Source organism: Papilio machaon, chromosome 25 (genome assembly GCF_912999745.1).
Source record: "Papilio machaon chromosome 25, ilPapMach1.1, whole genome shotgun sequence".
NCBI lineage: Eukaryota > Metazoa > Arthropoda > Insecta > Lepidoptera > Papilionidae > Papilio > Papilio machaon.
Window position 1 is genome coordinate 5,472,961 of NC_060010.1, and position 15,075 is coordinate 5,488,035.

At 33.6% G+C, this 15,075-nt stretch overlaps 2 protein-coding genes across 2 annotated transcripts; both read right to left on the reverse strand.

The window, feature by feature from the left end:
• Nucleotides 1-5,152: 5,152 nt before the first annotated feature.
• Nucleotides 5,153-10,550, reverse strand: LOC106721732 (nose resistant to fluoxetine protein 6-like). Its single transcript, XM_045684280.1, has 10 exons — nt 10,474-10,550; nt 10,174-10,355; nt 9,311-9,459; nt 8,750-8,918; nt 8,108-8,301; nt 7,754-7,907; nt 7,236-7,398; nt 6,697-6,839; nt 5,599-5,708; nt 5,153-5,305 (listed from the first exon to the last, which is right to left on the reverse strand). Exons 1-10 carry the CDS (start codon nt 10,511-10,513, stop codon nt 5,191-5,193), a joined length of 1,419 nt encoding a protein of 472 aa, XP_045540236.1. The 5' UTR covers nt 10,514-10,550; the 3' UTR covers nt 5,153-5,190.
• A 254-nt stretch (nt 10,551-10,804) lies between these two features.
• LOC106721713 lies at nt 10,805-13,300 on the reverse strand. Its single transcript, XM_045684144.1, has 4 exons — nt 13,232-13,300; nt 12,130-12,318; nt 11,573-11,787; nt 10,805-11,020 (listed from the first exon to the last, which is right to left on the reverse strand). The coding sequence occupies exons 1-4, from the start codon at nt 13,269-13,271 to the stop codon at nt 10,805-10,807; spliced, it is 660 nt and encodes a 219-aa protein (XP_045540100.1). The 5' UTR covers nt 13,272-13,300.
• Nucleotides 13,301-15,075: the final 1,775 nt, after the last annotated feature.

Below are 15,075 nucleotides of genomic sequence, written 5' to 3' on the forward strand. Positions count from 1 at the left end.
GACCTGATAAGTCGATCGAAGGTCGAAAAATACCGACACAATTCAGATCGTGTATTAATTTAGATCTCCGGTGATACTTTAAGCATGTATATATTTTGGCAATTCTTGTACAGTGTTAAGTGAACCTTAATATTTTTTTAACTTGGAAACTATGACAACCCCCTTCTCCATCAAATCCACTTCCCTTTCCCATACTATTCTTATCAGAAAAGGGATTGAACAGAAAGAGGACTAAAACGAGGACTCCTACACATAAACTCATCAGTCGAAATGCGCAATCACTTCCACTTCACGCCTAGCTTCTGTGTAATTGTGGTATTGTACCGATCGTGCCGGTTAATTTGTGCAACAGATGTTGTTGCTGGCATCTACTGCTGTTAATTCTTTCCTTTGATAATTTATTCAGCTTTGAGTTATACAGTTAGTAAATTCATAAAGGAATGGAAGGGGTGCGGGTCATCCGTCATCCTGCTTAAGGGCGCCCGGGCCTGAGATGCGCCGGCCAATGAGTGTATTTCGTTTAGGAGCGCCAGACTGGCTTGCACCCAGGCGCCAAATATTGTTAAGACGATTCTAAACTTCGGTTTGCTTCGACTCGACTCTAAAAAGTTTTTATTGAAAATTTAAATTCAAGAGCAATATTATTAAACTTGACTAATATAATGGATTACGATGTTCATTAAAAAAACAAAATCTATTGTTAGTTTGGTGTAAACATATGACTTAATTCTACTATTGTATTATAATATTATACTACAATTATAAATACGAGTACACAAATCGAGTGAAAAGAGAAAATAAGAAAAATTTATGACATCATATGTACAATCAAGTTTATTACTAAATTAAACTCCTTTTCCACTACCAGTTAGCTGCGCGACATTTTAGATTGTGGATAAACCCGCAACAATATTTGTCGGATACGAATAAGCCGGATCGACCGGTGAAATACCACGACCGCACAGAAGACACAGTAATTCCGCATTTCGTATGATGAGTGTGCGTGCCGGACGACACAGTTTAGTCCACGTTCCCTTCTCATCCTTTTCTTATAAGGAAATGATGGACATTGTATTTGGCACTGGAAGGGACGCATAGGAAGGGGATATTTCCTGTTTCCGTTCGTCACTTTCTCTGGCGATTAAAGATAGGCAACACATATGCAATTGCAGATGTCAATGGGCATCGGTCGATTCATTGTTTCGGCGAATTCAGGTGGCAGCTTGCTCTTGGTGGTGGAAACACCTTATAATATAAAATAATAAAAAATTGCACTATTGCTGTTTCTAGACTAATTAAGGCTGCGCCAGCGTAAGAAATAAAATCAAATGCTATAAAACTATGCAGCTAGTCGCACTAGTGAAAAATAATCCTAAGATTTAGCATCATCAAGGTTTCGTTTGAAAAGTTAATATTAATTTTCAGTCCATAATATGATTTTAAACCGTTTGATAAAGATTTTCTCATGAAATAAATTCTATTTTCAAATTGGTATCGGTATTTTTTCTTTTCTATTTGCGAAAAAAAAGATATCTTTCGCCGAAACTGCGCTTGAGTTTTATCGCAAAAAAAATGCTATCGTACCAGCCAATTAAAAACTCAGAGACCGGTAACTGAATTCAAAACGATGAAAATGGTTCAGTACTTAGAAAAAAAACCGTAAAAAAAAAAAAAGATTTCATTATACTTCAGAATTAATTTAGGTAATACGGTTTGAAAATTGTTAGATAAATCTTATATAACTATGTATATTAAAGAAAGTCGTGTTAGTTACACTATTTATAACTCAAGATCGGTCGAACTGATTTAACTGAAAATTGATGGGGAGGTAGCTTAGAACTAGGAGACGGACATAGGACCTTTTTTTCTCTTGTGTGCATTTTTTTTATTCCGCGCGGACGGAGTCGCGGGTAATAGCTAGTTTTAAATATTCTTCTGAATCGGAGACTTTCATTACTTTTTATTAAAAGGCACAAGACAATAAAACGTTTTCTTTCTTTAAGTACTCGTAATATCCGCTCTATAACTAGTACTTTATTTGAACTTTATCTCTGTTTTAGAAGAAGAATGATAAAGATGTTCCATCCATTCAGCCTCGTTACGCCCACTGCTGGGCATACGCCTCCCCCAAAGATCGCCATGATGATCGGTCCTGTGCAACCCGCATCCAGGATACTCCCGCAACCTTGACCAGATCATCGGTCCATCTTGCGGGAGGCCTGCCCACGCTGCGTCGACCTGTACGTGGCCGCCATTCTAGTACTTTCGGCCACATCGGCCGTCCGTTCTGCGGGCAATATGGCCGGCCCATCGCTACTTAAGGTTTACAATTCTTCGGGCAATGTCGGTTACTTTGGTTCTGCTGCGGATGATAAAGATATTACAAGTGTACAGTACAACATTAACAACATAGTTAAATTATACACCTGTGATTCGATAAAAACAAATACAATTTGTATCGTGGAATAAAGAAGATTTGAAATATAAGGCAATTGTCTTCGAGTCCGTACACTCGTTTACCTGTAAGCTGAGAATACGTCACTGTCGCATTCCCTCAGGGACTGGCAGCTAATTTCGTAACGTATTATCTTGTCGGAATCTTTTGACAATACGTTAATCTTATATCTTGTGTTATCTTATAAAAATTGTAGGATAAAGTATATATTTTATAATAATAATACCTAATATTTTATACAGTCAAAACAGTATAAACGATAGTCCAGGAGTCCGCGATATGTTTCTCTTTAACCCTACCAAGTTTAACGCAATTAAGTTCCTCGCTTATGAAGACCGTAGGTCGAAAGCCAGAGTCAATTACTTTCACTAACATAAAGGTTTCTTGCTTACCTAGTTCCCGCTTATTCAGATTCGACTATATTTATTTGAGAAAGGTGTTTTTTTTGTCGTAAATTGTATTTTATCTGTGGTTTGGATTAGTACATTGTACAAAGTGTACGGCTATATATTGTACAAGATACAGTTAAGTTTATTAATTTAAAATTCCGTCAATAAACCCGCATTAATTTAGCGAAGTATCATGTTTATCATTGTAGCATTGATCATCATATTCCCGGCCTTTTCCTACTCACGTAGGGTTGGCATACAAGGTTTTATAAACCTTTAAAATTGTGGCTTAAGTTTAAAAGGCCGGCCGCCTGCTTGTCGCCAACCTTACTCTGATTGCAACGTTGATGTATTAAATAATAAATAAAACTAGTTTTATATTGTACCCCTAAGACAATCCTGGAAAGAATTAGAACCGGAACACCTCACTCGTTAAATTATAATACATACAAAGACATTTAAACCAGCGAAAAATCCTCCATCCAGAGGGGTAAAAAGTCGCGAAACCTTACGACTTTCCACAATACCGTATCCATCATCGTATCAGTACATTATGTGAGGTACTTTCAGTCGCAGAGCCTTTATAATTGACGTCAAAACGCTATGATTAATGAAAGGTTCAAGTTCCCACTTCTCACAGGGTCGGAATCATTTGAGATCTATTTAAAATATTGTATGTGAGAGAATTTACTTAGAACTCGACATAACGGAACATCCATGAAATTAAAATAATAAATCATATAGTCATTGTATATTTTACTTACTAGTCTGGGGAGTCTAGAGCAGTGATTGTCAAACTTATTTCTTTCACCGCCCCCTTTGAAAATCAATTATATTTTAGAGCCCCACTAATTTTTATTCCGCCTTAAAACTTAAAAACCACAATTTCATTACTTTAATTAATTTCAATGCCCCCATTTTTTGGGCCTCTTATCGCCCCCTCTTAGGTTTCAAACGCCTCCAAGGGGACGTAATCGCCCACTTTGGGAAACACTGGTATACACTAGAGTAATGTGGCATATTAAAAAAAAAACACGCTAATCAACAAGACTTAATTTCATTTAGAAAAAGATAATTTAAAAAGTAATTCTTTTTTTGTATGGTAATTCGAAGACCCTATTCCTTTTGTGCTTTCTAACCAATGCTATTTTCTATTGGATGAATAAATTAACTTGTATGTTTTGGTTCTAGGAAGTCATATAACATACAGTAAAATTGCTCATTTGGCAATTATTCTTACAAAAATTTTTCGAATACATCCCTGTTCTCATCTTATAGCCAACGGTAGCAAAGCCCTGAGTCATGTTGCTAATGAAAGTTTAAGGTTGCCATGGTTACCTTTTTATGTTAAAGTTCATAGTAAACGTTCAAAACCTATAGATATATACCTAAAACATCCTCACTCAAATCCCTTAATTTGATACTACGAGAGGCTTTCAGTGTAGATTTAATAACAGAAATTCATACTTAGGTAACATCTAAGTCAACTCTGAGTCTACATTCAATGTAATTGCTTCCAATTACACTTATTTTTCACTAACCCAATAGTACTGCACAGTTCTACTGCTCTACCTTTGTGTGAAACTAGCTAACCTTTGACTATAAAAAATGGACTTGGCAAAAAGCCGCATAAATACGGCTTCATTTCGCATCATTCTAACAATTTCTTCTTTATGAGTGTATACTAACTCAAACATTTACATACTCAACACGAGCACACAAACAATAATAATGAGATAGTGGGAAATAAGTGTGTTTGCCGGGTCCTGTCTTTTAAAAGTCAAAGCACTGAACAAAACTATCTGATAGGCAAATACTCATATATTTTGCTATGTAAGCATTATGCTTGCCGTAAATTATATGAAATACATTTGCAATGCGGCAGGGGGCGCTGCGGACTCATTGCGTATCATTAATGCGCCAAATGGTGCGAGTTTGCAACTTGTTCTGTAAATAAAGCTTGTGCGCACTGTAAGCGATGCTATCACCATGATATACAACTAAATTGCATGTAGAAGAATAAATAGCAACACGACACACTGAAAGCGATGCTATGAATGCTGTAATAATTGTCACTCAGTTTTTATCGTAAGCCGTACGTACTAAATTATATAAACCCTTCCTATTACAGGAAAGTCTAAGTAAAAATAAAAAAAATACATACACCACCAAATTAAAGAATTTATTAATGTGTTAAAAATATAATTTACATTAGTTGATTTAAATTTTTAATTTCATAATTATTGTAAAATTAAAATTTTAATTTTATAATTATTATTTAATATTTGTTAACATATGTCTAAATATTAATTAATAATTAATTTGTTAACTAATGTGTTGATTAATTCATTGTAATTTCTCTTTTTCCTCGGTTTGTGACGCTTCTGTCGTTAATTCGTTGGATTTATTTTCATTATTGTCTTCATTTGATTGTACATTTAATTTTGTTTGTGTTTTCCCACTGAAAACATAAATATATGTAGTCGAAATTAATGGAAATAAGAAATTATATTTACACATTACGTTTACTAATGTCTTTAAAGTCTATGGATTTATTTTGAAACGATTCATTTGTCAATTAATGATACAGACATGTCTGATTTTTAATAAGTCTGTGATTATAGCCATATAAAAGTAAAATTATCTAGACAGGTTTGTTATGATTTAATACGACATTAAGTACATTAAAAAAGGGCTTAAATTTTTTATCATTACATGAATAGGTTATTCTAGTTTTTAACATAACATACTCACACAGACTTCAAAAAAAGTTGAACTAAATTGTTCAGAGGCGCTTCAATAAACAGCAAGAAGAATAAGCTTATAAAAGCAGACATCGTTAGTTGTCCAAAGAATCTCTCCGCCTGTAACGTATCATAGATAATATAAATTTATTGTTAAATTACCAGAAGAAAAATAAAGCGTAACAAATAATTAGAGATACTGTTTCAATAAAATTAAAAATCGAAAAGTTATCCTAATAAATATATTTATTAGCCATCATTATCAGCTCACTATACGTCCCCACTGAGGGAGTCGGAGCCTACCCTAAGTTAGGGGTGACTAGGTCATAGTCAACCATAACTAAGTGCGGGTTGACTTCACACATGTCTTTGAATTTCTTCTCAAAGATGTGCATCATCACGATATTTTCCTTCACCGTAAGAACGTCTGATAAATGAACATATATAAATTGAGAATCGAAAAACACATTCGTACATGGCGGGATTCGAACCCAGGACCTGCAGATTGTAAGTCAAGTGCTTAAACCCTGAGCCACCGACGCTCATTTATAAGTCGATTGCAAAAAATATATAAAGATAGCGCTAGTAGTTAGCCGCAAACATTTTCGTACTTTCCACCCCATTTTATCGAACCAGTTGCCAAATTACAAATATCTGTGACAATCGCCTTCGTATCTTCATCATCCATTATGTCAAAACTAGCTTTCGCCTGCGACTCCGTCCGCTCAGAATTAAAAAATAATAATTAGTAGCCTATGTGTTCTTCTATGTTCTAAATCTGTGCCAAATTTTAGCGAGAACGTTGAACCGTTCTGTAAATACCTTCTAATAAACATTCATGCATCTCAACTTTCGCATTTATAATATAAATAAGATTTTTTAAGGTAGTGTAGGGTACGCCCGTTAGAAGAACTGCACATATTTTAATAAAATGTTATCTGTAAGGATACGATGGCCCGTAGTATTTTATCACATTGCATATGCGTCGAATGTATATAATAATAACAACAATTTGCTGTACATTTAATCTAAGGTGACACATATAGGGTTAAAGGTTCTTTGATTTACATAAAGGATATCGTTCAATTAGTAATTAATTTGTACTTACCAAAATATAAGCATTGTAGTGAAGACGACCTCTAACTGAGACCATATTCGTGGTTAGAATCAGAAAGTGAATAAAATAAATTCCGTACGTTAATTTACTGAGAGGCGCAAACATTGACCAAGACAGAAATCCTTTGATGGAAGCTAAAACAAATTATAATAACACAAAAAACTAAAAATTTCACTGGACACATTTTTATTTTTTATTTTTGTTTGTTGTTAGTTCTACATGTAAATTTCAAAACTGATCTCTTCAAAATTCAACTTCAAGTTTTCAAAAATCGTGTTAATAAATAAAAACGTCAAGATATATTGTAATAATTATAAGGATAGCTTTAAAAATGAATACAGTCGAACCAGGATAAGCTAGAAACCTCTTAAAGCGAGAGTTATTGTCCAGTCCAGACGGACAACCTCCATAACCGAGAAACTCAGGTTAGAAAGAAACCTCGCAGTCTCAAAAATATCACAGTCTCTTGGACATTCCTTTATCCAGGTTCGACTGTATTCAATAAACCAAAAATACAACAGAATACTTACGCAATTTTCCATATTCACATAAAGCTATTAATGCGCATATCAAAAGAGCCCATCCAAATCTCACAATGAGTAACACAAGAGCGGCTTTTAAATTATCACTCAAAGAAATAAATGGATATGAAAGTATTCCTGTCACAATTACAGCCAAGAAAACGTATGAATTCTATAAAAAAATGACATAAAACCTTAAGAAATAGTTAAAATGTATTAAAGACTTAATTAAATTCTTCTTTCTTTTTTATCTTTGGTATCTTTCCTAGGTTAAGTTAAATAAACATCAGATCAAAAAAACTAATAAAAGTTTTTGGTATTAACTTACAGAATAATTCAACTTATTTATAACGTTGCCTGAGACTTCGTCGGCGTAGAATTAAAAAATCTAGTAATAAACATTGCCTATATCACCCAACGACAGTATAACTTCCCAACAGTGAAAGAAGAAGAAGAATTATTGAAATCGGTTCAGTAGTTTCAAAGCCTATTCAATGCAGACTATTTCTAGTTGTATTCTAAATTACCTTTGTGATAATCCTTCCGAAAGGTATTTCTTTATAATTAGACATTATGTATCCCAACATTATTCCCATCACATAAGGAATGGCTCTATTATGTGTCTGCGAGTACATCGCTATTACTGAGAGATTATCGGAATTTCTTATGGTATTAAAAGTCCTGTAATAAATTTTTATACAAATGAAATATTTATACACAAATAATGATTTCAACAATCCGGTATAAACTAGCAAGTTCTCCAAGCGTGAGCACGCCTGTTTGTGTTGAATGTTTGTGATACGTGTTTGACACATGTTCGGTAATTGTGGCTGTTTGTAGCAAACACCAAGCGTGTGGAGCTAGCTTAAAAGATGACTTACTCAAAATCGATCTTGAATTTCATAAGTTCAGGCATATCGTAAATAGCTATAGCAGGAAGTAACGCGCTCAGGACGGTGAGGATGATAAAGCAAGTGATAGCTATGCGCCGGCTTCTTTGATAAATCCAGAGCAAAATAATACCAATCACAGACATATGAAAGTCGCAGTACACGTACCAAGTGATGGGATAACACTAAAACATAATAGTAGGAGAAGGTAAAGAAGCCAAAGATATAAAGGAACAATTGAAAGAGTTAAATATTGTAACAATTTAAAGGAAAGTGACAAAGTAATTGAATATAAATTAAGACTGGATGAAAGACACGAAAGACAATAAGGCAACTCATTATTGAAGTACATTGAAATTTAACCTAAAAGTATAAAAACTTTGATCATTTTCATCAGCTCACTATACGACCCGTTCTTCTACAATCTGAGAAGAAATTCAAGGATATATGTGGGTGACCCCTAACTTAGGGTAGGCTCCAAGCTGCTCAGTGGGGACGTATAAAAAGTTTACTTCTTATGTATTCTGTAAATTCGTACAAAATCTAAGAACGACCAATCTTTTCAACTGTTATTGGATAATTAAATTTTTCTATCAGTGTTTAAAATTGATTGTTATTGTAAAAAATACTTACTATTTGTGCTAATTCGACATAATTGCCAATCATGAGCAAACCCAACCACCAAGTCTTGATGCAAGCCCCTCCCTCGCGCTGGATATATTTGTCACACATTGGACCACAACCGAAGCGAGGCAAGACGAAGACAATGATCAACATTATTGCTGTGTACCACCATATGAGTCTAAAAAAAAAAGAAAAATAAAGAAGGTTATTCTGAAATCTTTGATAACTTGTTTTTAATTATGATAAATATAAAGCAGAGAAATAAAAAGCCAAAACGGGACAACAAAATTGCTTGCTTAAAATATGTTTATAATTTTATTGGCCCCAATATTAAGGATAAAACTTGATTAATTACTAATACTATTAATACGAATGCGATGGATGGATGTATGGATGTTTGTTAAATGGTATCTCCGGAATGGCTCAACGGATCTTGATGAAATTTCGCATAGAACATAATCTGGAAGAATACATAGGTTACTTATTAAGTTTTTAATCCCGCACGGACTGAGTCGCGGATGACAGATAGTACTATTCTAAATTAAAGACCCTAAATTCCTTATAACTTACCTAAAATATCGCTTGATTATGAATTCTGCAACGTCTCGTATGGAACGTTTTCGGGTATTGTTCCTTATCAAAAGCAAACCTGACAGTACAAAAAACGTGTCCACAACAATTATGAATTCCGATACATAAGATCCATAACTATTGAAAAGCTGAAATAGGAAAATATTCAAATTTAATTTACTAACACCAAGCCCCGTCATATCAACTGCCTTTACGGAATCTATGGGATCTTTACCAAAAAAAAAATGTTTGTGGTTTATTGTTAGAAAATAATATTATATAGTTCATATAGCATAATAATTGGCTATAAATACTTTGAATGACCTTAGGTGTCATACTCGTATGATTCTTATTATAAGAAAATATAATATTACAGAAGCTCATAGTTAAAACTAAAAACCTTAAAATCTTATATATAAAATTCTCGTGTCACAGTTTTCGTCACCGTACTCCTCCGAAACGGCTTGACCGATTCTCATGAAATTTTGTGAGCATATTCAGTAGGTCTGAGAATCGGCCAACATCTATTTTTCATAACTCCCCCCCCCATTCAGTTTTTTTTAACTGCGCGCGGATGGAGTCGCGGGCGGCAGCTAGTATATAATATAAAAACTAAAAAATGTCATTAAAAGTAGTCCCTTTAGGCAAGGTTCCGAAGATACTGGCAGCGTTCCCCCTTTGAATAGATAAAAAGAAGAAAATTAGAAAATTGTCCGAGGGTTTATAAACTGTTGTAATTGTTCTCTAATATTTATGTTAAATATTTTATTAGTAACTTTATTTGTTTTAGTATTATAAATTGTAGTCTCACATTAAATGTGATGTAATTCAAATTTTGATGGACGTATTTTGAAATTACCTACCTCCTCATGATCCAATCCATAAGCTGCTGATAAAGCAAATACAGTAGTGAAGACATGCGTGAGTACAATTAAAGAGCAAGATATAAATCTGATGCCGTGCAAGCATTTTATGTCGTTTTTATTTTCTTTCAAGAAGTCTTTAATATTCCTTTTGATGCAAAAGCATTTTAATATTTTCGTTACTGTAAATTTAATTACTTATATTAGTACTCCTTAATTCTACATCAAATGAAATCCAATAATTTGAATTTTATGTACGTAGTATTTTTAAATGTTTAATTTAAAACATTTGTTACTTACTATATGAAGAATCTTCTGCGTTTTGTTGGGATAAATACATTGTACTAGTTAAAACGACACCTACTATAATTAGTGCAGAAATTCTAAAAACAAAAAACATAGATAATAAAAGATTACGATAATATCATGACGAAGAGATCATTGCATGTACAGTGAAATAATAATAATTGCTTCTTACTTAGAGTCAAATGTCGTATAGCAAACTGTCGTCGTAAGAAATGCTAATTGCATTTTGAAGGTCAAAAACATTGCACTAAAATGGGTGAGCAAAAAAATGTCCTCGAATTTATGTATGTTATTGCTTATATTATCTGTTTAAATAAAGTAATTCTTACATCAAGTAATAATGTCCATTCACGTGCTTGTTCACTTCCCCTGCAGGTTCACAGTTATATATTGTCACCTCCATTGCAGTTTGCAACTTTGAAAGATGACTTTGTTTGAATAGAGCAGATACAAAAGTCTTCAATGATTTTCTTTGACAGATTTCTGGTGCACAAATACCCCAGCTTAACTCGTTGAATCGTAAATTCAGATACGTTCTTGTCTTAAAAGCAAAACGTAAATATCAGAGCTATGAAAGAAGTTATTGAAATATTTAAGGATCTTCTTAAGGCATAATCTTGAAGGCGTAAATTTTATTGGTGTTAATTCGCATACTACTCGTATATTGATACCAATCCAAAGGTAGTGAATTTAGATCTTCTCTATATATGGACAGGCTTTATGGTGGTATTTTGTGCTTGTTTGATTTTAGCCATTTTGGAGCTGATTGAATTAAACTAATAATAGAGATAGAATTATCTATCAGGTATATCACAGACGAATTTAAATCGGAACAGAGTAAAATCTGTTATTTGCAAGCTATGAACTATCCATTACCCCGTCACTATCGTCACCCCTAACTTGGGGTAGGCTCTGAGACCCTCAGTGGGGACGTATAGTAAGCTGATGATGATGAACTATCCATTATCAACTATCCGTCAGTGCTGCTAATAACTGATGCGTTGAAGCGAGGTACATACTGTGCCGACCCCTCTTAGATAGTGTAGGGAGATGATGATGAAGATGATCAATATTACATCATCATTTAACTTACTTTTATATATTCGTCCACTGAAGAGTAAGGATCGATTTTATTAGCATATATTTCGTTGTCCTTAGGAGATCTCCAAGTAATATTTGCCCTACAGTATTGTGTTCGGAACGGCAATAAAGAATCACCAACTGTCTCGCTCAAACATTGATCGTAGTTACCGAAATGTTCTATGGAACCATACAGTTGTCCAACTGGTAATTGTATACTATCCCATACTAAGAAAAATTAAAAAATAATAAAGGATTCTATCATAACATTAAGCAATGATTTTCATCAAAATAGATTTTAAAATTTTTAATTTCTAAACAAGTATAGCACATTGGACCAAGAAGCATACCTTTGGGTACACCATGATATAATGTATCATAAATTAATAATCCCTCTCAAATCTCAACTTAAAAGAAAATATCAAATTTAATAAAAAATCCAAGTAGCGATTACAACTTATATATGTTTCATAGTTAAATAGTATTCTGTAAATGTTTTGATTAACCATATCAAAAGCTTTACCAAAATCAATTAGTATTGTTCCTATTTATACATTCTTTAATACTCACTCCAAGTTGCCCATATCGTTGTATTTTTAACATTATCTATTATTTTCAATATTTCATTCAGACAGGGCTTTTCCTCCTCTATCCAACTGGACGCTAATAAGTCTTTCCTCAATATATCTATGTAGGACTCATAATCTGTCGTAGTTTTAACCTCTTCGTTTGCACTTCCATTGTTACCTACAATGTTATCTATGAATATATATAAAAACTTTTAATTACGTTCTATCTGGCACATTACCAGCATCTCTTTAGCATCATCCACATTCTTACATCTAGTGTTGAGCATCGGTTTCTTTTTCGGTTTTTGTTCTTAGCTATCTAACCAATTTGTATGATATATGTCAATCTAGGACTATCACTACTACTCACATAAAAGAGTTAGTTTATGCCTCTACAGTATGGCCGCATAAAATAATCAAATATAAATATTAAAAAAATACATTTAAATATAATTGATAACTTCAAAATGAATAAAAATCTTGTCCAATTCTCAGTGTTATCCTCTTTGTCGGAGGCCTAATTTTAGTCCACGTTCCCTTCCCACCCATTTCTTGGAAAGGATGAGAACGGTAAGTGGATTTAACGGAGAAGGCGACGCATAGGAAGTCGATATAATCTCTTTCTGAACGTTTCCTCCTGTCGATTAAAGGTAGGCAACAATTGCGGATGTAAATGGGCAGCGGTTGCTTCGTTATTTAGGCAGACTAATGCCACCTTATGATATAAAAAAAAATCATTGTAATCTCGAGTTTCTACGGAACACATCGAAATAATATGTTTATTACTATTTATACCAGTGATTGTAAACTTATTCCTTTCACCGCCCTCTTTGAAAATCAATTATATTTCAAAGCCCCCTAATTTTTATTCAGCCCTAAAACTTAAAAACCACAATTTCATTACTTTAATTAATTTCAATGCCCCCCATTTATCGCCTCCTCCTAGGTTTCAAAAGCCCCCCAAGGGGGCGTTATCGCCCACTTTGGGAAACACTGATTTATACCATTCATCACTGTTCATCTGAGGGACTAAGTGTTGCAGAAAATAATGATGTGTCCTTAGTCAATAAATAAATATGGAAAAAATTTTACAATAAACTCACCAAAAAATAGAATAATTACAAAAACGACGACCACTTTCATTGTTGTCAAGAATTGTATTACGACTAACAAATACATCTACGTACTGTTAATAAATCTACGTAACAAAAATACAATGTTATTTTTTCTTTTTTTTATCATCTTCCGCGACAATTTTGTGTCACGATTGTTCTTTCGTAATGTAATTAGATATTAATATTGTCTTTCGGACAAACTATTTATCTAAACTAGTGATCTAACAATTTGTTCGAAATTCGAACAAAATATATATTTAGAGATTATTTTTTTAATATAGCACTTCTCGTCTACATCAACTTTGAACATCTCAACAGTGAAATTTTCATATCGGTTCAGTAGTTACGGAGCCTATTCAATGCACACAAACAATCAAATTTTTCCTTTTTATAACCTTAATAACAAACGCGAAATTTTATATAGTTGGATGTTTGTTTGTTGATGTTAAACATAATCTGGAAGAAAACATAGGCTACTTATTACTTTTTTTTAATTCTGCGCAGACGTAGTCGCGGACGACAGTTAGTATTAGTATATATTAATGATACCTAAGACAATAATGTTGTTTTTTAAAGTTAATGGTTTTTTCAACTTTTTACCCAGCACTTTTAGGAAATCATTGGAATAAACTAAATTATCATACAAATGTGTTCTTTAACTTATGTATATAGAAACGGCTAAAACACTCACGTCTATATATCCGGTGTCATCACCGACTAGTTTCGAGCCCTTCGGGCTTCGGGCTTCAGTGAGCGACGGGCCGCGTCCGCGAAATAATACCAGTCCCACTCACCCTGATGAAGGGCCCCCGAAGGGCTCGAAACTAGTCGGTGACGACACCGGATATATAGACGTGAGTGTTTTAGCCGTTTCTATATAAGTTAGTGATAATGTCTCACGAAAGTTTGAATAATTTAAATGTGTTCTTGAACCGGTGTTCCTATCCAAATATGGAAATGACAATCCTATACATCAGACCTTAGACCAGGGTATCTCAAATTAAGGTACCCAGACCTCTAAAGGTTCGCCATTCGACGGTAGGTGGTTCGAGACAAGATTTGCATAATTGCAGCTAGCTGATTAGCAGGCGCAGCAATTTTATTATATTCTTATTGGTGTAATGTAATTAATCGATTAGGGTTCCGCTGTCTTCTGGAAACTCTAACAGGGCTTCGTGGAGCTAATAGTCTGAGAAACTTTGCCGTAGACCTTAAAGAATTGCAAACACAGCATTGCTTTGTATCTGTACATCGATAGCTCCTACAAATAATGACCAATGTGGAAATTGTAAACTTTACAGGTGAGGCTCTCAAAGTTTCAACCATATATGAAGATATAGGTCCTTTTACTTTAGCAACACGTTTATACCTGTAAATGTGTATTTGTGTTTAGTGACTAGTTAGTTAACTAGACTAAGACGTAGTTTTTAACATAAAAAAGTAAGTAATCAATTTGTTACTTTGGCCCTTATACATAGGACTCATCGACATATGCCTTAATGTGGTACTCAGAACTATTGAATATGCAATAGAGTAGATAGTAAGCGTTAGTAAATCATGACCCTCTTTACAATGTTTTTTTTTTTACTTTAAAAAAAAAAACAAATAAAAAACTTATTACTTGTGTAATACGTAACTGTAACGATAAACAAAAATATGTTAGTAAAATCCATGGTTACATTTCTTTTTATAAGAATTTTATGCAAGGTTCGTTTGGTTGTTGTTTTTCTGCGAAGACATTCAAAGTTTACTTCCTTAAATAAACGGAATATTGTAAACTATAATAAAATTGGGACATAAAACACTTCATTTCGTAACAACAAATTTATTAA